Source organism: Megascapheus bottae, chromosome 1 (assembly GCF_031878675.1).
Source record: "Megascapheus bottae isolate mThoBot1 chromosome 1, mThoBot2.hap1, whole genome shotgun sequence".
Taxonomy (NCBI): domain Eukaryota; kingdom Metazoa; phylum Chordata; class Mammalia; order Rodentia; family Geomyidae; genus Megascapheus; species Megascapheus bottae.
Genome location: NC_143509.1, coordinates 57285027 through 57311886, shown reverse-complemented (window position 1 = coordinate 57311886; position 26860 = coordinate 57285027). Strand labels below are relative to the sequence as shown.

General features: G+C 40.0%; 1 protein-coding gene across 6 annotated transcripts in view; it reads left to right on the top strand.

The window, feature by feature from the left end:
• Positions 1 to 23717, top strand: part of Parp14 (poly(ADP-ribose) polymerase family member 14) — a 40970-nt gene extending 17253 nt beyond the window's left edge. For 4 of the 6 annotated variants that reach the window (XM_090345370.1, XM_090345359.1, XM_090345361.1 and 1 more), the window contains 11 exons: positions 2104 to 2340; positions 2466 to 2687; positions 5857 to 5932; positions 7037 to 7186; positions 7526 to 7588; positions 7907 to 8074; positions 10365 to 10571; positions 10655 to 11254; positions 13784 to 13917; positions 22858 to 23032; positions 23340 to 23717. In XM_090345370.1, coding sequence (XP_090201496.1) covers positions 2104 to 2340; positions 2466 to 2687; positions 5857 to 5932; positions 7037 to 7186; positions 7526 to 7588; positions 7907 to 8074; positions 10365 to 10571; positions 10655 to 11254; positions 13784 to 13917; positions 22858 to 23032; positions 23340 to 23629 — 2322 coding nt within the window. In that variant the 3' untranslated portion in view covers positions 23630 to 23717. The remainder of the gene's footprint in view (positions 1 to 2103; positions 2341 to 2465; positions 2688 to 5856; positions 5933 to 7036; positions 7187 to 7525; positions 7589 to 7906; positions 8075 to 10364; positions 10572 to 10654; positions 11255 to 13783; positions 13918 to 22857; positions 23033 to 23339) is intronic. The other 2 variants (XM_090345363.1, XM_090345365.1) reach the window with 2 other exon arrangements.
• Positions 23718 to 26860: the final 3143 nt, after the last annotated feature.

The window sequence follows — 26860 nt, the reverse complement described above, 5'->3', positions numbered from 1 at the left end:
ATCTCACACTTCCAGATGTATACTCTTCTACCTGAGCCACACCTGTACCTACTCTTTAAATTTTATGAGTCATGTGATCATTTGTTTATAGCATATCTATGAATAATTGTTTTGATTCACTTGAGTATCCATCCTCGGTGTGGCATGGCTTGGCCCCATGGTAACTCTGTTTTATTTGAGAACTGCTGTCTATTTTCCATAGCAACTATTGCAGTTTATATTCTTGTCATCAGTGCTGAGGGGTCCAGTTTCTCCAAACCTTTGTCAAACCTTATCATCATGGTCTATGTTTGCATAGGATCCTAGGGAATGAGATGTGGCTTGTACTTTCATTTCCCCAATAACTAATAATCTTGAACATTTTTTCTTGTATTCTTTGGCCATCTGTTCATCACCGGAGAAAATCTGGATTTTTTCCCCTACTTTTATATGGGGTGGTTGTTTCATTATTGAATTTTTAATGTTTTATATGTTCTGGGTACAAGTTTCTGGGTACAAGCTTATGGTATTTTCCTCCTATTATGTGGCCCAAATTTTATTATTTAGTTCAAGTTGTTACTTCTTTTAAAGAAGTAGTGTAAAATAATGAGGAAAATTAACTGGATTTCTATTTATTAGGAAACTTAGGAGTACAGTCAATGTTGATGTTATTTTGTGACAGGTTTTATTCAGTGATTGACATATTTTCTCATTCAATGTCTTGAAGTAGATTCTAAAATACTGTTCTTCTCATTTCCCTTATGAAGGAATGAGATTTAGAGAGAGGGGTGAAATAACTTACTTATCCAAGCTAGCAGTCCAGTGGAATAAGGATTAGAAATTATAAAAGGTTCTTAACTATTGCCCTATTTTCAGAATATTTAAAGTAATTTGTCTTCTCATTTTTAAAGCCAAACAAATGCACAGAATGTTGTCTTGATCAAGAATCAGGAATGGCAGCCAGGCATGGCAGCTCACGCCTGTAATCATAGCTACTCAGGAGGCTCAGATCTGAGGATCGCAGCTCAAAGCCAGCCCGAGTACTTAAGTCTGTGAGACTCTTATCTACAATTAATCACTAGAAAACCAGAAGTGGTGCTGTGGCTCCAGGGGTAAGGCGGTAGCCTTGAGGTGAAGAGCTCAGGGACAGCGCCCAGGCCCAGAGTTCAAGACCCATGACCAACCGCGCCCTCCCCCCCCCCAAAAAAAAAGAATCAGGAATGGCAGTGAGTTCTATTTCTGCTCTCTCTTGACAATAAATATGAAGACGTTCTGTCTACTCCTCTCCCTCCTAGTGTTGTGTAGCTTCCACTGCTTCAATAACTGTAGTGCCTTACTATGCAAGACCCACAGAGGGCAGAGCGCCCCTTCCTCTCTTCTCTTAGCCTCACTAACACAGCCTAATCAGCTCATGTGCACTCTAGGGAAAAAAGCGTTCATGCATATTCACTGTGTGTGACTTAGCACTCAAGGTGGTTCTTCCACAATCTGTCTGCAAGGGTATCATGTCTACCCAGGCTGGCAGAAACTCTGCATCAGGTTCGAACAATGCATCACAATCCACCACAAGTAAATACTGGTCCTTCTTCTATGTCATTCTGTGCTTGTTGTGAACATTAACATTTCTTGGGTCTCCCATAGCCCACAGCATCTTTACCAGACATTGAAAGGGTCTTATTCAGGACTCTTCAAGTCATCTTGTGCCATTTATATGTCCTTCACCTTGGGAGGGGAGCTTGAATTCAGGGACTCACACTTACTCACTTGTTGCTCAGCTGTAGCACTACCACTTAATCCATGCCTTTACCCTTATTTTTGCTGGTCATTTGGGCATGGAGACTTGATGACTTTTTCTGCCCAGGTTGGCTTTGAACCCTGATCCTCTGAATCTCAGCTAGGAGTATGGGTATGAGCCATGGATACCCAGTTTATATGTTCTTTCCTGTCAGCTGTCTTTTGACCTAGAGAAATAGTTACTAACACTTAGACTTGAACTTATGCTTCAGTATAGAAAAGTTAGTGCTTACTTGAACCCCATTATGCCAAGCCCAAGGGCTCGAATGTAGCCATGGTTGTTGAAAGCCTTCTGTGAGATTTGAAACAAATGTTTGGTTTGTCTTTTAGACCCACATCATTGTCAACTCTGTTGCCTCAGATCTTGTACTCAGAAGAGGACCCCTCTCTCAGGCCCTCTTGAAAGAGAGCGGGCTGAAGCTCCAGGAGGAGTTGACGGCTGCTGGACAAGGGATCACTGCCAGGGTGGGCACCATTCTCCAAACCAGTGGTGGTGATCTGGACTGTCATTATGTGCTTCATGTCGTGGCTCCAGAATGGGGAGGTGACCTCATATCTTCACAACAGGTAAGGCTTAGGATCAAATTTGATAGGAAAATGGGCTAGACTTTGGACTCTTCTTTTAATATACCAATAACACATTTGGAGCATTTCTAGGCAAGTTGTAGAAAGATGTGCTTTGTGCTTTTCAGATCATGAGAGGCATAATCAGAAACTGTTTGAAGATCACTGAGAAGTTGTCTTTGCAATCCATTGGATTTCCAGCAATAGGAACAGGAAATTTGGGATTTCCTAAAACTGTATTTGCTGATTTAATCATTTCAGAAGTGCTGAATTTTAGTAGCAATAATCAACTGAAAACTTTGCAAGAAGTTCAATTTCTGCTGCACCCAACAGATCATGAAAATATTCAGGTACAGTATTATTCATTTTTGGTGGGTTTGGGCCACATGTATTTCGAACCTAAAATTCTCAAATGCCTTCTTGCCTAACAGGATTTTATTTTTGCCTATATTCACATACAGGAAAGTAAAAAAGTAGCAAGACAATTTGCAAGAAAATTAACTGCATAAATAGCTGAGCTAAATAACTAACTAAATAACTGAAAAATAAGTAACTTCTTGTTCTGGAATATGTTAGGCACATAGAAAAATAGATTATATAATCTAATCAACCCATTGAGTCTACTCTTCTGCTTCAACTATGGCCAATAACTTTGATCTTTATCCCTGCTTGTATCCTTTTCTCTTATAAGACTTTGAAGCAGATCTCAAATTTTATCTGTAAACAATTTTCAAAAAAGGAGTCCTTTTTTAAACTATGCTACTGTATCATATTAAAAAGAAATTGTCCCTGTTCCTTTTATTTAGTCATAAAGTCAATATACAGATTTCCAACTATCTCATAAGTGGCTTATCTTTAATGGCTTTGTGTCTGAATCAGAATTAAATAAGGCCCATATACTGTAATGAAGGTGATGGCTACTTTAAAACTCTTTCACCTTGATGTGGAATATTAAGACATAATACAAAAGCAGAATTATGGCTTTATCAATAGGAAAATGTCAGGACAGTATGAAGTGATTCCTGTATCTATTACTGGAAATGAAATTAATTAGAAGTAAATGGTGTTGGTTAGACTGCATCAGATATCCCACATGAGTAAAAATACCTGGAACAAGAACCATTTTCAGTTATAGTCTGTCGGTCAGCTTGCATTTACTGTGTATTACCTCTGAGTCAGAGTCTCTTGTCATTCTGAGGGCCATTTAAGTCCTTATTCCTGTCTAATAAGCCAGGGAAGTAGATTATATTTAATATTTGAAAAGGTTTATGATATTGAAAGAATCTAACAGGTTAAAACCAGAATCCTAAGAGATATGCATAGATTATTGGACCATCTGGATTTGGGGATTGTAGTTTCATTTTTCCTGGTTCAGGCTTCATTTGGATATTGTAACATCATTCACAGACCATATAAAATTATTGCTACAAATAGCCAAGAAGCCAGTGAGAGCAAAAGAAAGCCAACAAGAACCAAAATGTCTGTGTAGCCATGTAGCAAATGATTTATCATGTCTTGCATAGCTTGCCCATCACCTTGTCCCCATCCTTGGTTTACATATCACTTATAAACTCATTATAACCTACATTCCTGAATCAAGTACGGGGTCTATTTACTTGACCTTTTACTTCTACTCAGTAAGAGGTTTTTTTGTTTTGTTTTGTTTTGTTTTTTACAAATCTCCCTCTGACTTCCATTTTTTGATCATGAAATCATAGTATACAATACCCAGGTATTTCATGATCACAATAGATCATGAAATACAGTATACAACACACACTCTCCTATCTATATTGTATAATTGCTTTGGGAATTTAGATTTATATATACAAAGCAAACAACCGGAGGAATGAGGTGTTGAGCATATTTTTATATTTTTGTTATCTGTAAGTAGCTTTACAAAGGAGACACTATTCAACAAATCATTTTATGAATGAAATGCATCTTGATCAATGTCAACCCTTTCATCATTCTTCCCATCTCTGCCAATCCAGCCTCTCCCCTAAGTTTTCTTAGTCCCATAGGATCTGAATTGAATATCATGATTGCATTCTCTCCCGCACATCCTCATTCGTCCTCATTCGTCCCTTCTTTAATCTCCTCTCCCATCTCTCGAGAATGTATGGCTTTGTGGCCCTGGTGTGAGTGCTATCACAAGCTGGAGTCTTCAAATCTCACTCTTTTCCAAAAGACCCTTGTCTTTATCCTCTTTCCTAAATACCCAAAAGCACTCAACAATTACTTTGTAAAAAGGATCATTCTCTATAGACAGCTTTGAAATGTTTTCAATTAGCCACCCAATAACAATTACATTTTTCTCATAGGACAATGAAAGACAGTGACATTTTAGTTGTTTGGTTTTTGTTGTTTGGGCGGGTGGCTGCCAGTCCTGGGGCTTGAACTCAGGGCCTGGGCACTGTCCTTGGTCTTTCTCAAGGCTAGAGCTCTACCACTTGAGCTACAGCACCACTTCCGGCTTTTTCTCTGTATGTGGTACCGAGTGCATGCTAGGCAAGCACTCCACCACTAGGCCAAACTCCTAGCCTAGTTGTTTGTTTTTTAGTTGCACTTTCTCTGTCTCTTTGTGGTACTGAGGATCAAACCCAAGACATTGCACTTGCTATGCAAGTGCTTTGCCACCGAAAGCAACAGTTACATTTTCTTTCTTTCATTTTTACTAATCCTAGTGCTCCTTATATTTATATTTTTTACCACATCTCTGATAACTTTTAGAGGACATTTGTAGACAGGGGATTCTATATATTGTTTTTATAACTTTAAAATCTAGTTGGATGCTACTAGCTCATGCCTGTAAGCCTAGTTCTTAGAGAGGCTCAGATTTTAGGATCAAGGTTTGAAGCTAGCCTGGGCAGACAAATCCAAGAGATTCTTATCTCTAATTAAGTAGGAAAAAGCCAGATGTGGAGCTGTAGCTCAAGTGGTAGAACAAAAAGGCCAAGTGAGAGCTTGAGCTTCTGTGTTCAAGCCTTAGTAGCAGTGTGCATGTGCACATGTGTGCATGCATACACACATACACACACACACACACACAAATCTAAGTGGTGCAGTGATAGCATAGATGGGAGTGCACCTGTTTAGCAAGAAAGGCACAAGGCCCCGAGTTTAAACTCAGTACCATTAAAACACACGCACACACACACACACACACACACACACACACACACACACACTTTACTAAGAAATTGAGGACTGGGAATGTGGCTTAGTGGAAGAGGGTTTGCCTAGAATGTATGAAGCCTCGAGTTCAGTTTCTCAGAACCAAATAAACAGAAAAAGCCGAAGTAGAACTGTGGCTCAACTGGTTAGCCTAGAGAAAATGAAGCTCCGGGACAGTTCCCAGGCCCTGAGTTCAAGTCCCAGGATTGGCAAAAGAAAAAATAAATTGAATATATTTAATAATTATTTACATTTAAATATGTAAGTGCATGCAAGATCAAATGAATTGAATTTCTTGATTTCATGAGAAGTGTAATGGTGAAAATTGTATTTTTATTTCAGGCATTTTCTGATGAATTTTCCAAGAGGAATAATGGAATTCTCAGGGACAAAGTTCCCAAAGCTGAAGTTGCACAAGGTTCGGTAAAGCTTTTAAACTAGCAAATGATTTCCAGTTGCTAAGTAGCTATTCAGTGGCATTTAAAGGATGATTGTGATGTTTGTTTCTGGAAGACTAAGTGATAAATAACATACTTGAGCATGCTCTACAGGCCGAAACAGATAAGATACTGGTCATGTTTATGTGATCTAGGGCAAAAGAGAAGGTGAGCCAAACTATGTAATCCATACAGTGAGCCTTCCTTCCTTCCTTCCTTTCTTCCTTCCTCTCTTCCTCTCCCCTCCCCCACATTTCTGGTTCTGGGGCTTGAACTGAGTGCCTGAGCACTATCCCAGAGACTCTGCTCAAGGTTAGCACTCTACCACTTGAGCCAGTGCCACTTCCAGATTTTTCTGAGTGGTTTATTGGAGAGAAGAGTCTTAATGACTTTTCTGCCTGGGCTAGCTTCAAACTGTGATCCTCTAATCTCAGCCTCCTGGGTAGCGTAGGATAATAGGCATGAGCCACTGGCACATACAATGGATTTTTAATTAATGACAAGAATTGGTTCAAAGAATAATCTTACAGATTTTCAAAATACACACTTTGATCCTGTTGTTAACTTAATGATGGTTTTTTCCTGTCAAGAGTGCTGTTTTTTTTTTGTTTTTGTTTTTTCTTACCTTATTTGGGGATCACAGAAGCTTTGGAAGGGACAAGGTCTGTCTTCTCCAAATTGGGCAAAACTAGGGGAGAAAAGAGGAGACATTTTTAAAAAGTGAGAAACTTTGTACCAGTTGTTTCTTCAAGCTTCGATTTTGTTTCTAAAATACCTACATCTGCTACCTTTTCAGAGTTCCTAGGTGGAGGAATTTTAGGTTTAGCCCAAGGTTTTATTTGTGGGACACGCAGGATCTATCAGACTAACTGTATCTAGCCCCACTGGCTATCATGTTTGATATATATTATACTCCTACTTCTTTTCTGGGAGCACACCATTATAGGGGCTCAGTGACAGTGAGAGGATAACAGCTGGAGGCCACCTCCAGAGAAGAGAGCTCTGTGTGGGGGACACAGGAAGCAGTCACACTCATTCTTGTTCTTGCTGTCTTAGTGACTGACTCTGCTATTTTCTTTTGGCAGGTTTCTATGGGGCTGTCTCCAGCCCTAATTTGGGAGTGTATGAAATGAAACTTGGACCCATCCTCTTCCAGGTAGCCTCTGGGGACATCACCAAAGAAGTGGCAGATGTGATTGTAAATTCAACATCAAATACATTTAACCTCCGAGCAGGTATTTCTCTTATATGACTCTGACCTAGCAAAAAAATCACCATGGTCAGTCCTATGAAGAAGATCTTCAAGCTGAACTGTTAATGCATTTTAATGAATAGTTATTGGTTGACTTACTTCTTTATTAAATAATATGAATCATTTAATTATCATCCTAGTTAATAACTTTAGAATATTTTGACAGTTTTCTAGAGATGGAAAGCTGTTTTTTGAGTTGTTTCCTCTGTTATCAGCAATACCCAGGTATAGAATTCCTTGAATATTACAAGACCAGCTTTCTCATCTAAACATACTGTATATTTCTTTTTGTGTTTGCATCCATCTTGATTTTCTCACACAGGGGTCTCCAAAGCCATTTTAGAAAGTGCAGGACCAGATGTGCAAATGGAATGCTCTCGCCTAGGTAAGGCAAAATACTAATATTTGGGCCTAAATTGTAATTGTAAGTAGAAGACTAAACATGTCAATCTTGGAAAAAAACAAGTATTGGGGTCAAGAAAACAGTGTATTGATCTTACAATCACACATTTTACTAAAGAATTTCAATTATAGTAAATTCAAAAATAATCTTACTTTTAAGGGAGAAAATTGAAGGCATAAAATTTCATCAGAGCATTTCAGTTTTGTGTTAACAAGATGCTTCTTGCTATATCAGACATTTCTTACTTTAAGCAAAGAGAAATTTCTACATTTGATTTTTGTATCTTTTTGTGATTCCCAGCTCAACAGGGGAACAATAGATATATAGTTACAGAAGGTGGATTATTGAACTGCAAGAAAATTATTCATGTTATTGGTGGAAATGATGTCCAGAAATCTGTTACCTTTGTGTTGAAAGAGTGTGAGAAATGCAATTACTCCTCCATTTGCCTCCCAGCCATTGGGACAGGTGTGTAGCCTCTGACTGTCATAACTAAATTCCAATCACAAGGAGTTTACTTCCCCATGGATTTTGTTGAGTGTTACTGTGGTGATGACAACAACATCAATATAGGAGCAGAAAGTTTCCTCATTCCAGGGCACCTCTGAAAGGGATGGGCAATATCTTTAGGCAGTTTAAGTAAAAAAAAAAATGAAAGGGAGCAGAAGGCTAAGGCAGGAGGAGTAGCTTGAGCACAGGCTTTCAATGACAGCCCGCCCAATAGACTGCAAATTGTTTAGGAAAAAAAAAGAGGAGACTGAAGAGAATATTGGGATATTAGATATAAGAGAGGGAGAAAGATGGAATAGATAGAAAGGCCATCAAGTCTCTAGAGCTGAGTGGATCAGAAACTCAACTTTCCGGTCCACTTGTTAATTTTGAGTTTCTTATTTTTCTCTAACTCTGTCTTGATTGTGTACTACATGGAGTACTTTGGGTTTGTCATGGGCTAAGGAATGCCCTTCTTACACTGCCCCAGGAATGAGGGTCACTTATGTTGATGGCAAATTTCTGCATGGTCTTCCAGAAAACAATGAGTCAAGAGAGATGTACATTCTCATGATTAATGGAAGGGATCAGACTGGCCAAGTAGGAGACTGTCCAGTAGTACTATGCCCTCATTCTGTTGCTCAAACTGACATCCCACCTCTCCAGAAGTTTAGTTTCAATATACTCAGCCTCCCTTGTCACTCTCTGGGCCTTCAGTTTTCTGCCGCATACTTGCTGTTTTCTGAAAATCCATATGATTCTACATTATGTCTGATTTAATACTTTACATGGAATTCTTACACTTGTCTCCAAAGTATATTTTGTAATCCTTCTCATTCTTATTGCTCTTATATTATCTATTTTTAGCAGATGAGCCTACATTTCATCTATTTATTTTTCTATCCATCTACTTAACTATTTTGGTGGACTTCCTCCATCAATAGCTCTCCAGTCTATCTCCATCTGGACTAGTTACCTAGATTATGGTGAGACACAGTTTGTGTTTATTGAGACTGAGTATCTGAATGTTTTCATTTAAACTCTTCCTAATATGGGGAAACCCCATCCTTGAAATAAATGTCCTTCTTTCCCTGGTCAAAGAGTAACAACAACAACCATCACAACAGAATAACTTAATAAACCTTTTTGGTTTATGTTTTCCAGTGGTTATCTACATTCCCACAATTTTCTACCTAGCCAAGTTAAGGATATTTTGTGCTCATTTTTCTGCAATGGAAGTGAACACCATCAAAAGGGATAATTCAAGTGGATTTTTTGTTGTTGTTGGTGGTGGTTGTGGGGCTTGAACTCTGGTCCTGGGCACTGTCCCTGAGCTCTTCAAGCTCAAGGCTAGTGCTCTACCACTTGAGCCACAGCACCACTTCCGATTATTTGGTTGTTAATTGGAGATAAGAGTCTCACAGACTTAAGTGCCCAGGCTGGCTTTGAATCTCAATCCTCAGATCTCAGACTCATGAGTAGCTAGGATTACAGGTATGAGCCACTAGTGCCTAGCTTCAGAGGTCTTTTACATTGCTTTTCATGTGACTTTGTGAACTGCCATCCACGTGTGAAAACTTCTGACACTGGAAAAAGACTCTTCATTATCTTACCTGGGCAGTAGACTTCACTGAAATATGCAATCTTGAATAGTTCAAAAAGGGAGTGGATCTGCTTAGTAGCTCTCTTGAGCACTGATGATCAGCTAAACATTCACTGAGTATGAGAGAAAAAGCCTGTGGAGCCCCTATGTGCATAGAACTGTAGATTATATTGAGTGTCTTACCAAATTACCTTAGTTCAAATCAGGTCCCAACAGATATTTGGAGAATGCATAAATTCAAGTGATGACAGAGCCAAAAAATTATGCTTTTCTCTAGAAGACAGTGTTTCCACGTATATTAGCATTTTCAGATTTTTTGGCTCTTTTGAGACTTGTCTGGCAAAAAGAGAGGCTCCCTGTATTCTGTAACAGGAAGGGAGGAATGTAGTAAGCTAGGATCAGCTAAATAAGGCAATATGAATACCAAAATAAGAACTTAGATTTTAGGTCCTGTGCTGGGGTGATGGTTTATGGATATCTTGAAACTAAAATTTCCATTGCAGCTAGGACTTTAAAACTGTTGGGTGATGGACACACTGTTAAACAGTTTACCATTGATAGAAAAGCTGTGAAGCAGGCATTTATTCAGTGAGAATAATTTATTCCTAAGCCTTTATCAGTTGGGCCTTTTCTTTCTCATGTTATTTTTATTGTTTGCTTTTCCAGGAAGTGCTAAACAAAAACCAGATACGGTTGCTGAAGCCATAATTGATGCCATTGAGGCATTTGTCCAGAAAGGATTGGTTCAATCTGTGAAAAAAGTTAAAGTTGTTATTTTTCTGCCCCAATTATTGGTTGTATTTTATAACAACATGAAAAACAGAGAAGGGTCTCAGGCTCCTCCTCACCCATCTGTGATGTCCAAATTTGCCTGTGAGTTATTGGAATTTATGAAGAGCGTATTCTTGAAATTGCCTGTTGCAGGGGAAATACCTAATCTTCTGTTTTTCTTTTAGCCCTTTTAGGTTTTTCAAAGCAGTCTTCCAAAAATCAGAACCCACTGATTTTGGAAAGGAAAATAGAAGTGACAACTTTCCGGGTGTGTGGCAAAGATGCCAGCTGTGTGGATAACACCATCTCCTGGATACAGAAGCTGATTGAAGATGAGCAGTGTCATTACACCAGTGAAGATGAGTGTATCAGAGACTTTGGTATGACGGAAGGTCAGAACCTGAATGAGCTGCAGAGAAGGTTAAATATCACCATTTCACTGGACCAGACAAGACCTCTGATTAAGGTTTTAGGACTTAGCAGAGATGTGATGAAGGCTAGAGATGAAATTGAGGAAATAATCAAGAGGTTTAGACTGGCCAAAGAAAAGGAAATGCAGGCAGACTCTATTAGTGAATTTATACAATGGCAATATAATTATAATAGTACTTTTCATAATTTTGACAAGATAACAAATCTGCAACTGGAGCATGCAAGGAAAGCAAAGGACGCAAGTACTGTTGTCAAAATTAATAATCAGGACTACAAAGTGAACTTGAGCACATGCATTGCCACAGGCCCTAATGGACATAGCTTAACAGTTCAGCGCTTCACAAAACCTGAAGGTGAGTCCAAGTTTCATCCTTTGCATACAGTATTTTATACCTTTGTTGGGATTATTTTTATACATATTTTCCTTTATTCATGTGCCAATTTTTTTTTACCAGTTCTGGGCTTGAGCTCAGGGCCTGAGCACTGTCCTTGGACTTTCTCAAAGCTAGAGCTCTACCACTTGAGCCTCAGCACCACTTCTGACTTTTTTTTTCTATGTATGTGGTACCAAAGAATCGAACCCGGATCTTTGTGCATGCTAGGCAAGCACTCTACCACTAGACCAAACTCCCGCCTCCTCATGTGCCAATTTTTATACCTTTTGTTTTATACATACATCAGATTTAAAGTTAGATAAAATTAATGTATCCCTAATGGAATAGAAAACTAGAAAACTTGGTCTCTGAGTTTAAATAAATTAACATACATTCATGCCTGTAATCCTAGCTACTCAGGAGGCTGAGTATCACAATTCAAAGCCAGAGCAGAGAGCAAAGTCCCTGAGACTCTAATCTCCAATAAACCACTCAGAAAGAGCCAGAAGTAGTGATGTGCCTTGAGCACAAAGAGGCTCAGGGACAATACCAAGGACTGGCAAAATAATAATAATAATTAATAATAGTAATCAACATACAGTCAAGAAAGCATAGCATGGATGCATCCAATAGCTTTAGGAGGACACACTTAATAGAATTACTTGTCCAGACCTTGCATTTCTCTCAGTCTCTAGAGTTAGAATATTTCCTGATGCCATTCTGCCTGGGAAGTACTGGCTGCTTCATTCAGAGAAAGAAAAACAGTAAGCTTAAAAACAAAAGTGGCCCAAGGCTTCTAAGAACAAAAGGCACCAAAAGGTCAGAAATGGAGAGGAGAGCCTGGCCAAAGAGTAGGCCCTCACAGGACATACACAGGGATGAGCCTGATTCTGTTCCCAGAAGTCACCACTGCCCTGAACAGCAGGTACTTGGAAGAGCCAACAGCCTGCACATCTCTTCTTGTATCAGGTCTCCAGGCCAGTTGTGTATAGACAGCCACTCCTGCCTGCCAACCATTGACAACATTGACAATATGTAACTTGGTTTCCTGTACAATAGGTTTATCTCTTGTGAGATAAGCATGAATGAAGTCCTCAGATTCTGAGCAATGATAGTCATGTGTAGTGTTCAGCTTATCTAATAGGAGACAGATGTTACCATAACCTACTTCTTAAGAAAGTTATAAAGCGTGACAAAGATAATGTAGAGTATCCTGTGCTGATGGTGGTAGTAAGGTAGTAAGGTGTTGTGTCAAAAATCCATGCATAGGCAAAAATAGTGACTATATTTAAATCAGATTAGGAAATAATGTTTTTGCTTCATTGTGGCAGAGTAGTGGCTGTCATGGAAAAACATGTGGTAAGTACTGATCCAGCAGTTCCCACATTTTAACACAATCAAAATACACACATACAACTTCCACCTTTTGAAATTTAGATCCAATACATCTGTGGCTTTCCTTTATTTTAGGGGGTAAGGGAGGGAGGGTTAATGGAAACTGGATACAGACTCTTTAAAAAATATATATTTTTTTGCCAGTCCTGGAGCTTGAACTTGGTGCCTGAGCACTGTCCTGGGACTTTCTCAAGGCTAGAGCTCTACCACTTGAGCCACAGCAGCACCACTTCTGGCTTTTCCTATGTTTGTGGTACCGAGCAATGGAACCTGGGTCTTCGTGCATGCTAGGCAAGCACTTCACCACGAGGACAAATTCTCAGCCCTGGACACAGACTCTTATACATGCTTAGGCAATCCATCTACCACTATGCAACACTCCAGTTCCCTGCCCCTCATCCTTTCTTTTGTTGTCAATCCTGGGGCTTGAACTCAGGGCCTGGGCACTGTCTTTGGGCTTTCTCAAGGCTAGAGATCTACCACTTGAGCCACAGCCTCACTTCTAGCTTTTCTGTATATGTGGTACCCAGGAATCAAAGCCAGGGCTTCTTGCCTGCTAGGCAAGTGCTCTATCACTAGCCATACTTCCTGCCCTCTCTTTTGTTTTTTAGTGGGTCATGGGGCTTGAACAGGGCCTGGGTGATGTCCCTGAGCTCTTCAGCTCAAGGCTACCGCCCTACCCCTGGGCCTGGGTACTCTGGGTACTATCCCTGAGGCTCTTCAGCTCAAGGCTATCACCCTACCCTTGAGCCCAGGCCCACTTCGTTTTCTAGAGGTTAATTGGAGATAAGAGTCTCAGGTCCTTTTGTGCCTTGGCTGGCTTAGAACTGAGATCCTCAGATCTCAGCCTCCTGAGTAGCTAGGATTACAGGTGTGAGCCACGGGCCCAGCCTTTTTTAATTTTTTTTTATTAAATAAAGCATTCCAGTTGCTTATCTGGGTTGACCATGGTCCATATTATGAAACACCTTCTCCTAGAAAGAAAAAGAACTTCTTGAACACATAGAATTAGGAGATTATAACACTAGAATGCAGGTGGGATTCAGTTTCGTGAAGGGTGGGGAGTACGCTGGGGACTGGGTGAGGGCTGATCCTCAAATGCTGACTTTGCAGTTGTCATCCCTGCACACTGGAGCAATATGAAGCAGCAGAATTTGTGTGTTGTCCAGCTGAAGCCTAGTGATCCAGAATACAATACTGTGGCAAACAAGTTTAATGAGACCTGCTCCAAGTTCTTCATAGAAAAGGTAAGCCTGCTGCTGTCATAATTTTCTGATAGATATAATAAAGGTTATCACAGTCCTGTATAAACATGTTCAATCCCTTCCTAGTGTGATCATTATTTAAAAGTACAACTTTGGTGGGAATTAGGTTTTAAATTCTACTCAAGTCACCAGAATTATTGAAACATGAAGATGTTTGTGTCAGTTTTCTAATATAACAGATGGCCATGTGATATTATAATGTCAAAAGATAATATGCCATATTTACTTCGCAAAGCACACTAATAAAAATTTAATACTATGTCTTCTAAGTTCTAAGTTCTAAGTTTGTGCCTAATCTTCCCAAGCCAGGGCTCATACAATCAAGAATTGTGTGCTGCAAAGGACAAGTTCATGACCTCATGTTCAAATTTTCAACTAAAATCATAGACATTTTTATTAATTTCCTATATTTGATATTTGGCTCTTAAGTAACAATAGATACCTATTTTATCCTGTGCTACACATAAAATTATTATTAATATCAAAGAAGAAACTTTCTTTCCTATGGCTTTTTCTTTCTCACTTTTGGTTGGTTTTTAGGGCTTGAACTCTGCCTACCCCTGGAGCCACAGCTCCACTTCCGGTGGTTAGTTGGAGATAAGAGTCTCAATGACTTTAATGCCTGGGCTGGCTTGAACCCCGATCCTCAGATCTCAGCCTCCTGAGTAGCTAGGATTATAGGCGTGACAGCACCTGGCTCTATGGCTATTTCTTTTCATCTTTTTTTTGGGGGGGGTGATCATGGTGCTTAAACTTAGGGCCTGGGCACTAAGCTCTTCTGTTCAAAGCTAGTGCTCTACCAATTTGAGCTCTCCACTTCCAGTTTTCTAGTGATTAATTGAAGATGAGATTCAGACTTTCCTTCCCAGTCTGATTTTAAACTGAGATCCTCAAATCTCCATCTCCTGTGTAGTTAGAATAACAGGCATGAATCACCAGCTTAATCTTAACTACATACTCTACATACTTAAGATGTATGTGTTCTGTTTCCCATCCAAGTACTCAGCAGGCCTCATTCTGTTTAGCTTCTGAGCTCATGGTGTTACGGCTATAGAGTTAAGATGTGTGTGCACTACAACTGAGGCTTAAGCTCAGGGTCTAGGTGCTATACTTTAGCTTTTTTACTCATGGATAGTTGCCAGGGCCAGCCGGCAGCAAACCAGGATTCCTGAAATAGGGGGCAGGGACTAGGAAAAAATAAAAGAGAGACAAACAGGTGGGGTTCAGGAGGGCCACAGCCCAAGTCAGCAGCCCAAGAAGGCTGTGAGCTTAAGACTGAAGCCCCATTTATTTTTAGATTCAGTCTTATATACTTTCTTGAAACCAGGGAACTTTCAGGGGTTACGTTAGCACCAAATGGTAATCAGCTCTCAGATCAATTAAGCAGAAGGTGATAAAGCAGTAACACATTTGTACCAAATGGAAATCAAGTCTCAACAGAAAGATAAAGCAATAACTCAATAAAGTCAGGAAGTTCACAATACTGACAGTATAGCTCAAAATGTATAGGCATGGCATCACACATGACAGCTCACTTCTTTGTGTGGTTATCTTACTCAGTGATGCAGATTCAAGGGACAGTCTGACTCCACACTGTGGCTCCCAACAGATAGTGCTTTACCACTTGAGCCACAGCTTCACTTCCAACTTGTTAGGGGTTAATTAGACATGTGGGCTTTCCTAGCGGGCTGGCTTTGAACCTTGATCTTCAAATCTCAGACTCCTGAGCAGCTAGAATTACTGGCATGAGCCACTGTTGCATGCCTAAGTCTCTTAAGATGTGATTCATAACAATAACATACGCTTGACATGTTTTTCTTTTCATTAAAGTTCCTGATTGGCTTACTATGTTTACTGATGTTTAGATTTTAAATTTGCACATTAATCCTTATTTTATATTGAACACAAATGTCTATTACTCCATTTCCTGCTGTCATTTGTGTCAAGCATTTTACTATTCTATATTTTGTTCCAATAGATTGTGGTCTATATAATCATTCTTTGGCTACTCTAGAAACTGTGTTTATCCTGACTTATGAAACACTAATATAAATCAATACGCTAATATGTAATGCTAATACGTAAAGGTAATATGCTAATTACCTTTGAGTCCTTAAAGCTCTAGTTATCAGAATTTGGCCCTAGATGTAACTGAGTCAGGATAGAAGCAGGCCTTAAGGGCAGACAAAGTCGGATAGACCCTGAGGGGAGGGTCTTTTCCCAAGTTAATCTTCCTCTTCACCAGGCACTCTACGCAGTCCCATGCAGCCCAATTGAAAAGCTTGGCCACCATTAACGGGCAGCGTGTGTTAAGGCGTCCCAGACCTTCTCAGCCTGGGGATCTGAGATCTCCAAACCTCTGCTTTTAAATCTAGACGCTGTGAGCGCAGGATCCGCATTCTCCAAACCTCTGCTTTTAATTCTAGATGCTTTGAGCGCCGGGTTCTCATTCTTGGTGTGAGTTTGCCCCATCTTTTCAGGGAGACCCTTACCTCGTAACCCACTTGGCTCGACTCACCGACAATCCCACTTCTGATGAGCATTCTTTTCGTGTACCACGTTTGGGCGCCAGAATGTCAGGGTTTTTAGTCCTTCTTGCCTCTTGACCTGAAGGGACAGAGAGAACTCGCCCCGACCAAGACGAGGAGGACAAACAGGCATGCCAGGGAGATCCATCACGGCAGAAACTCGTTACATTGGGCTAAAATAGGATGCAGGAGCCAATCAGCACAAAGGTGGGAAGGGCAGGTAGAATGCGTGTGCCATCAGAAAGGGTGGAAGTGTATGGGGCCAATCCCAGAGGTAGACATCACAAACCACAGCCAAGCCTTCTAACCAGGTGACAGGCAGGTTGGGCCCCAAAACCAGGAAGTGAGCACTGGACCACAAGGTAGGCCTTTTACAGCATTTCATTTCCTTGATGTGACGTGCCCCACATGTCCCCATCAAATTCACCACAACATCTCTCTCCCTCATCCCTTCTTTTTTTGGGGGTGGGGTTTATTAAAAGAATTTATTAACATTGATTTTTACATCATATTTCAAATGACATATTTAACAGAGAAGTATTCAAGAAGGAAATCTCTCTATATAATCATTGGCACTTAGATTTTAGTACATAATTGAAATTAGGCTGAGGGTTTGTATGTCATAGATGCATATTAATCTATGTAATAAAACATTATGTCTATAGAGTCATAAATTTTTATGTCTATGTAGTTGTGTTTATATTTCCAAGTGAATAATGAGTCCTCGCTCTTGTACTGTTTGGATCTAATAGCCACATGTTAAGGATACCATGCACCTTTTGTTCCTTTGGTCTTGTCTCACTTAAGATGATTTGCTCTAGATTCATCCACTTCCCTGCAAATGCCATTATTTTATCTTGTCTGTTGGCTATGTAGAATTCCATTGTGTGTGTGTATATGTGTATATATATATATATATATATATATATATATATATATACCATATTTTCTGTATCCATTCATCTGCAGTAGGGCATCTGGATTGTTTCCATTGCCTGGCTATTGTGAATAGTGCAGAGATGAACATAGCTGAGCAGGTGTCCTTATCATATCCTGGGTTATAATATTCAGGATAGATGCCCAGGAGTGGTATGGCAGGATCACATGTAAGGTCAATTTTCAGTTCTTTAAGAAATCTCCACACTGCTTTCCAGAGTGGCTGAACTTGCTTACAATCCCACAAGCAGTTCCTTTATCTCCACAACCCTGCTAGCATCTGTCATTGTCTGAGTTTAAAATCTTGGCCATTATTGGGGTAAGGTGGTATCTTAGGCTTGCTTTTATTTGCATTTCCTTTATGACCATGGATGATGAACATTTTCTCATATGCTTTTCTGCCATTTTAACCTCTTCTTTTGATAAGTCTCTCTTTAGTTCCCTTGCCCATTTAGTGATTAGTTTGTTGGGTTTTGGGGGGATTAGTTTCTTGAGTTCCCTGTAGATAGTGGATATTAAGCATTTGTCTGATGTATTATTGGTAAATATCTTTTCCCAGTTGGTTGGTTGTCTTTCTACTTTAGTAGCTATGCTTTTATCTGTGCAGAAACTGTTTAATTTTAGGTAGTCCCATTTATCGAGTCTCTCTCCAATCTGTTGTGACCCTGGGATTCTGTTCAGGAATTTTTTGCCTATGCCTATGAGTTCCAGTGTCTCTCCAACTCTATCGTGTAGCAGTTTCAAAATTTACGGTCTGACATTGAGGTCTTTGGTCCATTTTGAGTTAATGCTTGTGCTAGGTCAATTTTTAGTTTTCTGCATGTGGCTGTCCAGTTTTGCCAGCACCAATAATTGAATAGGCTATGTTTGTTCCACTGTATGTCTTTGGCTCCTTTGTCAAATACAAGCTGACTATAGGTATGTGGTTTTATTTCTGGATCTTCTATTCTGTTTTATTGATTTGGTCTATTTTTGTGCCAATACCATGTTGTTTTTGTTATTATGGCTCTATAGTAGAGTTTGAAGTCTGGTATTGTAATACCACCTACATTGGTCTTTTTGCCTAGAATTGTTTTGGCTATTCTATGTCTTTTGTTGTTCCATATGAACCTTTGGATTACAATTTCTATTTCAGTAAAGAATGTCTTTGGGCTTTTGATGGGGATTGCATTGAATTTGTATATCAATTTTGGCAGTATGGCCATTTTCACTATATTGGTTATCCCTACCCATGAACATGGCATGTCTTTCCATTTCCTGGTGTCCTCTTTAATTTCTTTCATTAAGCTTTTATAGTTTTCATTAAATAATTCCTTTACATATTTGGTTAAGTTAATTCCTAAGTATTTTATTCTTTTGGGGGCTGTTGCAATCATTTTCTTGATTTGGCCTCTGTTTGTGTATTGTTGGCATACAAGAAGGCTACTGACTTTTGCAGGTTTATTTTGTATCCTGCCACTTTACTAAAGTGGTTTATTAATTCTAGGAGTTTGGGAGTTGAGCTTATTGGGTCACTTAGGTCATCTGCGAATAGGGATAGTTTAATTTCTTTTTTCCCTATGTGGATCCCTTTGATGTCTTTCTCTTGCCTTATTGCTTTGGCTAAGCGTTCCAGTACTATACTGAAGAGAAGTGGAGAGAGTGGGCTCCCTGTCTAGTTCCTGATTTTAAGGTAAATGGTTCCAGTCTTTCTCCATTTAGTGTAATACTTGTAAGTTTGTCATATGTGGCTTTAATTATTTTAAGGAATGTACCTCTTATTCCTATTTTTTTTTTTTAGTGCTTTCAACATGAATGGATGTTGTGTTTTGCCAAATGCCTTCTCTGTGTCTGGAAAAATTATCATATGATTCTTATTCTTAGCTCTATTGATGTATTACATTAATTGATTTGCGAATGTTAAACCAGCCTTGCATCTGTGGGATGAAGCCTACTTGATCGAAGTGTATAATTTTTTTAAATCTGTGTCTGGATTCTGTTGGCTAGCATTTTATTGAGTTTTGTGTCTGTGTTCTTTAGAGAGATAGGTTTGTAGTTCTTTTTTGTTGGGTCTTTCCCTGGTTTGGGGATGAGTGTAATATTAGCTTCATAAAATGAATTTAGTATTGCGCCTTCTGTTTCTATTTCTCGGAAGAGTTTCAAGAGTATAGGTATTATTCAATCTGTAAAAGTCTTGTAGAATTACGCAGTGAAACCATCTGGACCTGGGCTCTTTTGGATTGGATTTCCCTGATTGCTTCCGCAATTTCATTATATGAAATTGGTTTGTTCAGCTGGCTTCTCTCTTCTTGATTCAATGTGGGTAACCCATATTTATTTAAGAAATCATCCATTTCTACTAGATTTTCCTGTTTCTTTGAATATAGGTCCTGGTAGTACTTATTCATAATAGACTGAATTTCTTGGATATCGGTCATGATTGTCCCCATGGGGTCTCTAATCTTGTTTATTTGCATCTCCCCTCTCTTCTTTTTGATTAATCTTGCCAGGGGTCTGTCAATTTTGTTGACTCTTTCAAAGAACCAACTTTTTGATTTGTTAATTTTATGTATAGTAGGTCTTATTTCAATCTCTGATATTTCCATTTTTATTTTTGTTATTTCTGTCCTTCTAGTTGTTTTAGAATTAACTTTTTTTGTTTCTCTAGGTGATTCAATTTCTTCTTTAGATTATTTACATGCTCTTCTTCTGTCTTTTTAATATGGGCTCCCAGTGCGATAAATTTGCCCCTTAGTACTGCCTTTGCTGTGTCCCATACGTTCCTTTGTGGTTCTCAGCCAAATTAGTTCAGAGTTTGCAGCTTTTTCAGGGGTGTCAGCCTGATCTCAGAGGCTGTGGGCCACTGCACAGCTAGCTCTCAGCCCAACCAGTGGCTCCACAGTGGGCCATAGGATGGCCTGGGGAATGACTAGTTTTCCTACCCTGTTCCCAAGGGTGGGGCCCAGCCTTTCTGGCTCTCCTAGTATGAACTTGGCCCCTGCTGGTCTGCCCTTCAGATCCCATTTGTGTTTCAGGGAAGTACCATGCTGTTTTGCCTGAGAGTCTTCTGTGACTCCTATGGGGGCCCCCTGGTGCTGGCTTGCCAGAGGCTCCCAGTAAGAGGGAGCCTCACTTAGTTTTGGTTCAGTCAGATGCTAGCAAACAGATTCACCAACAGCCCCACCCGCTGTTGGAAGGCAGGGTCTCGGGCGCCCCTCAGTCTTCAGTTTCAGTGGCCTGGGAGAGGAGGCTGTTGGGCAGGTGGGAACAGCAGAGATGGACACCTCTGCCCCCTTTGGTGGGGTGCTGCGTCTTAGCGCCTGCCCGCCTGTCAGTCTGCAGTCAATGGCCTGGGGAGGAGGCTGTTGGGGGAAGGGACAGGATTGTGAATTCCTTGCCCCCCTGCACTTGCCAGTCTTTCTTGGGCGGGCTGGAGGGTTCTGGGGTAAGTTCTGTAGCTCGCCTTCAGCTCTGCTTTCCTGATGAGTTTGGGGACCCGCTGGACTACTTACTCATTGGAGTTTGATATGAGTTGCTCCGTGGTGTTGGAGGGTGGTTCGCCTCCCCTCTGGTCTCTGCTGCCATCTGTGCTGCCCACGCTCGGTCTGTGTGGGTTCCTGTGTCTGGATCCCGCTGCTTGCTTGCATTGCATTGCCCTCCACTGCTGTTTTTCTGGCTTGGAACTAGCGGCCAGGGGTGGGGGAGGGCTCCTCGCATTTTGGATTCTTTGAGAATATCGGATATAAGCTTTATCTGTATTTCTTTTCCAGTTTGTGTACTTCTCCATTGCTTCTTGAATTTGTAGTTGTTGATTTCTTAAGATAGTTGGCTCATGGGATTCCCTGATTCTCTCTTTTTGTGGGAGAGAGCTGGGCTGGGTTCCTATTGTTTCGTTGCCATCTTGCTTCCCTTGAATCTTTAATTTTTGAAGGATAGTTTTTCTGGGTATAGAATTCTCATTGACAGTTATTTTCTTTAGGCATTTGGAAGAGTCTTTCTATTACCTTCTGACTTTAGCATTCCATCTTGTACTTTTCTTCTCTGAGCTTGAATCATCAAATTCCTGTTTTCTTTCAAACAGACCTTTTCCTCCCAAGTTCTTCTAATACTTGTTGGTTAGACTTGGTCTGATAACACCTCAGACTTTGAAAAAAGTATGTGGTAAGTAAAGTTTAAAAACATATATGAGGGGCCAGGAGTTTGGCCTAGTGATAGAGTGCTTGCTTAGCATACATGAAGACCCGGGTTCGATTCCTTGGTACCACATACATAGGAAGAAAAAAAAGCCTGAAGTGGTGCTGAGACTCAAGTGGTCGAGCTCTAGCCTTGAGAAAGTCCAAGTGAGCTCAAGCCCAGGACTGGTAAAAAAAAAAAATACACACACACACACACACACACACACACACACACACACACGAAAAGATTTAAAAGTTTAGAACTGAAAGACAAAGGAATTAAGAAATATTTCTGAAATTAGAAAGGTAGAGTGGTAGCCTTGAGCTGAAGAGCTCAGGGACAGGGCCCAGGCTCAGAGTTCAGGCCCCACAACTTACTAAAGAAAAGAAAAGGTATAAAAAGTTAAGTTAAATACAGAAAATTAACAGGAAACAAAATGGACATAGGATAACTAGAAATTTAGCTGTAAAAAGTGAAGAGGAAATAATGTTTAAATCATAAAGAAGCTCAACAAAATGTATGATAAAGTTGGGCCTTTTAACTAGAGGGAACATCAAATTAAAAACCCAAACCCTGGAAAGTATGCAGCAATTGAAGAAAGAACCAGATGAAGGCTGACTAATAATCTTAGGCCTGACAGTTCTGTAGTGGAAAGATTCTAAAGCTTGGAACCTTTTACATCTGCTTTTCCATGAAGGACTCTATCCACATTTAACTACTCTTCATACTTTCTAGGACAGCTTTTTGAAACTGGCAAGAGGTAAAGTGACGGAAAGGTAGACAGCACCAGCAGCAGTTACTGGAATGCACAGAAAAAGTAGAGATTTGCCAGGAGCCAGTGGTTCATGCCTGTAATCCTAGCTACTCAGGATGCTGATTTCTGAGGATCATGATTCAAAGCCATCCCAGCAGGAAAGTCTTTTATCTCCAATAAACTGCCAAAAAAAGCAAAAAGTGGAGCTGTGGCTCAAGTGGTAGAGTAGTACTACCATTAAGTAAAAGAAGTTCAGGGACAGCATCCAAGCCCTGAGTTCAAGCCCCAGGGCTAGGAAAAAGAAAGTACAGATAGAAGAGGAAGAGTCAGCAGAGTTCAAATAACAACTACTTAAGATATTGGACTTATTCTTGTGTGGTGCATAAAATATCTTAAAAAATGTTCATTTGAAATTACTGAATCTAAGCTTTCTAAAAGAGGAAACTGTATCAACTGGCATTGAATTTGTTGAGTGTTATTGAATGTGTTTTGTTTCCTATACTTTGGTAATATCATAAACGCTAGGGATTTTTTTTTATTCATTTGTAGATTGAAAGAATCCAGAATCTAGGTCTTTGGAATAGCTACCTGGCAAAGAAAAAAAGCATAGATGCCAAGAATGGCCACCAAAAGAATGAAAGGCTGCTTTTCCATGGGACAGATATTAACTCTGTGCCACATGTCAATGAAAATGGCTTTAACCGCAGCTATGCTGGGAAGAACGGTAAGGAAACCTCTAAGGGCTCTGGCTGCTCCCAATTAGGGTTTCAGCCATGGGGACTCAAGCTGGCTAGGAATTTTCACTATGTTCCCCCAAACTTGGCCGGTTCTTGGTCCAAGTTTCAATGTAGGTCTTTGTTTCCTCCCAAAGGACCTGTCTGGTTCTGAGATGTGGAATATTTGATTCCAAAAAAACCCAAAAAACACTCCTATAAAACGCTTAAACACTTTTTACATTGTTTGATATATTACGTCAACATGGCAAATTGTGTACTATACTGAAATCATAAAATACTTTTTTCTCTTCACAGCTGTGTGCTATGGAAAAGGAACCTATTTTGCTGTCAATGCCAATTATTCTGCCCAGGACACATACTCTAGGCCAGATGTAAACGGGAGAAAGCACATGTACTATGTTCGTGTACTTGTTGGAGACTATACCCGTGGACAACAGTCATACATTGTGCCTCCTGAAAAGAACCCTCAAAATCCTACTGACCTGTACGACACGGTCGTAGACAATGTTCACGATCCAAACTTATTTGTGGTATTTTATGACTACCAAGCATACCCAGAGTACCTTATTACTTTTAGACGATAATATTTTGGAGTATGTTTCCAAAAGAACTCAAGAGAGCATTTTTCTGTGAACTTTTTCTAAGATTAAAACATCACTTTTTGTTGCTGCAGTTACCTGAGCTTCTCTTCATAAAGGAAATGAATCATATTGAGAGAAAAAGTTAAAATTGTATGTCCACAGTTTACCTGCCTCTGCACTTCCCAGTGCACGACGCCTGCTACATCTTCAGGGAAGGTGAACTCCTTTGCTAAGATTAATCAACTTTAAGGTTTTTAAGTGACTTATTTCCCTTGGCAGCCTCGCTTTGATTTTAAAGCCTTGAATAGAAATTCAGGAATTGAGCAGTTAAGACTGCTATTTTGCCAATTCAATATCTATGGAATGGCAAAACTGTTCTTTTACCTAATTCCTCGGGTAAACTTCAGATTTGGATATCGCTCACCGAACACCTCAATTGTGCAAATGACAGAATAGGTGCTTTTATATATCTATTTATGAAAAACAGTGGCCATTTGCTGCTAAAAAGCTACAACTAAACCTAACAGCCTCAGAGTCTCTTAGAGTACAAGAGGTACAGGGGAGGACCCAGGAGAAGACTGGCCCCAGTGAACAGCCCCTTTTAAATACGTCTGCTAGGAGCCCATGACTTGACTCTTTTTTCAGCATTTAAATTGCCTGAGGTATTTGCTCAAAGTGCAAGTTCTGGCCCGTCTCAAATGCAGAATCTGCACCACAGTAGTGTCTCATATAATTCTAATGATCTTGAAACCCAGGCCTTCATCAGGATGTTCATGGCTGCCAGACACTTCTGCCTTTATGACACCTTAGTGCATAAATAATGTTAAAGGAATACTTTGTGCTCAGTGCCATCAGCTCATGTCTGTAATTTTAGCTACTTGGGAAGTTGAGATCTGAGGATTATGGTACAAAAAGTTTGTGGAGACTCTTATCCTCCAAATAACCACAAAAAAAGCCACACGTGGAGCTGTGTCTCAGGTGGTATAGCACTAGCCTTGACCAAAAAAAGCTAAGGGACAGTGCAGGCTCTGTGTTCAAACCACACAAGACACAAAAACAAAACTATGTAACTGCACTATTATGAACATGGACATTAAGTTCATTAGGTCAGCTCATATAATTTTTCTCATATTAAAAGAATTATTTTTAGAGACTCCCTAAAAGCTTCATGGGCCCTAGCCATTGTGTTGACTATTGGACAGTTGTAGTATGTATTTGGCTGAGCTTGAGTTCTTTAACTCCTTTGCTTCTCTTTTTTGTTTTTGTTGTTGTTGGGATTTTTTTTTGCCAGTCCTGGGGCTTTCATTGTCCTGTTCTCACACTTACCAGGCCTGTGGCCCACAGCCAGGGCCTATTGTATCTCCAATCTCTAATTCTACAATATCAGGAATTTCTCTCTCATTACCTATTCCCACCAGAAATCCTTTTATACCAAGGCCCTAACTTTCTCCGGAGGTTTCTGAAGGTCAAAAACTAAGTGGAAACTGGGTATGGTGGCTCACGCCTGTAATCCTAGCCATTCAGGAGGCTGAGATCTGAGGATCACAGTTCAAAGCCAGCCCCAGCACTAAAGTTTTATCTTCAATTAACCACCAGAAAACTGGAAGTGGCACTGTCGCTCAAGGGGTAGGGTGATAGCCTTGAGCCGAAGAGCTCAGAGATAACGCCCAGACCCAGAGGGCAAGGCCCACAACTGACAAAAACAAAACAAAACAAAACAAAAACTAACTGGAATGAAAGGATTTATTTCAGAGGAACTTGCATTTTTCTTACTTCCATCTATCCCAAGTACATTTTGTATCAGGCCCAGTATGTATGCAGAATAATTTTAAAAAGCCGTATGACATGTACTTATCACAACAGAATACTTTTCTGAAAAGTTTCAGGAAATACGACTCTCAATTCACTGAATTTATGTACAGATTCACTGAACTTATTACAGTTCACTGTAATAACTATTACAATTCACTGAAGTTATGTACAGATAATTTGGAAGTTCTATCTTTTTTTAAACTGATTTTGACTTATAGGCCATACATAGCAAACAGACTTTATATGGAAAGACAGATACATTTCTACAATAGGAACATGTGTAATAAAGGTTTCTGTACTCTTCTTACCTTTGGCCACAGCATACTCTGCCACAGTGCATTTGATGGAGTACTGAAAAAAAGATTTCTATTATACCTTCTCAGTCTAATAGTGAACATGTATCACCAAAAACCCTTATGCAGTTATTACATTTTGACTGGGAAATACAGACAATCATCAAATAAACAGGTGGTCAATCTAGTATAGTTCTCTGGTTGACCTTGGACCAACTTAGTTCTTAAGAATAACTATACAGCCAGGTGCGGTGGCTCGCTCCTGTAATCCTAGGTACTCAGGAGGCTGAGATTTGAGAATTGTGGTTCAAAGCCAGCCCAGGCACTAAAGTCTATGAGACTCTTATCCCCAGTTAATGGTACTCTGGCTCAAGGGCAGTAGCCTTGAGCTGAAGAGCTCAGGGACAGTGCCCAGGCTCAGAGTCCAAGCCCCAGGAGGGTAAGAGGAGGCAAAAAATGGAGTGACAAAAAGGTGAACAAATGCAACAAATGATACTAGACACTATGTTGAAAATGAACTACACAACTTGCAAGTGGGAATGGGAGGGAAAAACTGGGAAAGAATGAGGGAGGGGGTGACATGATCCAAAAAGAAATGTATTCTTTACCTGATTTTACATTACCTTTATAACAACAATACTTTAAAAAAAAGAATAACTATACAATGTACTGGGGATGTAATATCCTGAGTTAGAGATAGACTGACAGGGTTCTATTCAAATTCTGTCCTAGAAACTGTGTACCTCAAAGCTTTATACTTTCTGCAAAGGGACAGATTGTGAGTGTATTTGGTTTTCTAGACTATGTGGTCTCTGTGATGATTTAGCTCTTCCACTGCTCTCCTAAAACTGCTTCAGACAGTCTGAAATGCATAGCATGGAGTAGGTCTTCTAATAAAACTTCATGAAAATAAGCAGCAGACTGGGCCCCGGATGAAGCTGATGGAGGCCGCTTCCTGTCAGGAGCACTGGGAGCTCGTAGTTAAGGTAGTCTGGAAGGATGGGATGGAGGATGAAAGGCAAAGGAACCTAGGACAGCAAGTTTACTAAGAAAGCAATCCAGTCTGTTCAAAGAGCGATGTGCCTGTCTACAAACTGAAATTTAATTATAGACTTAGAATCCTAATCCT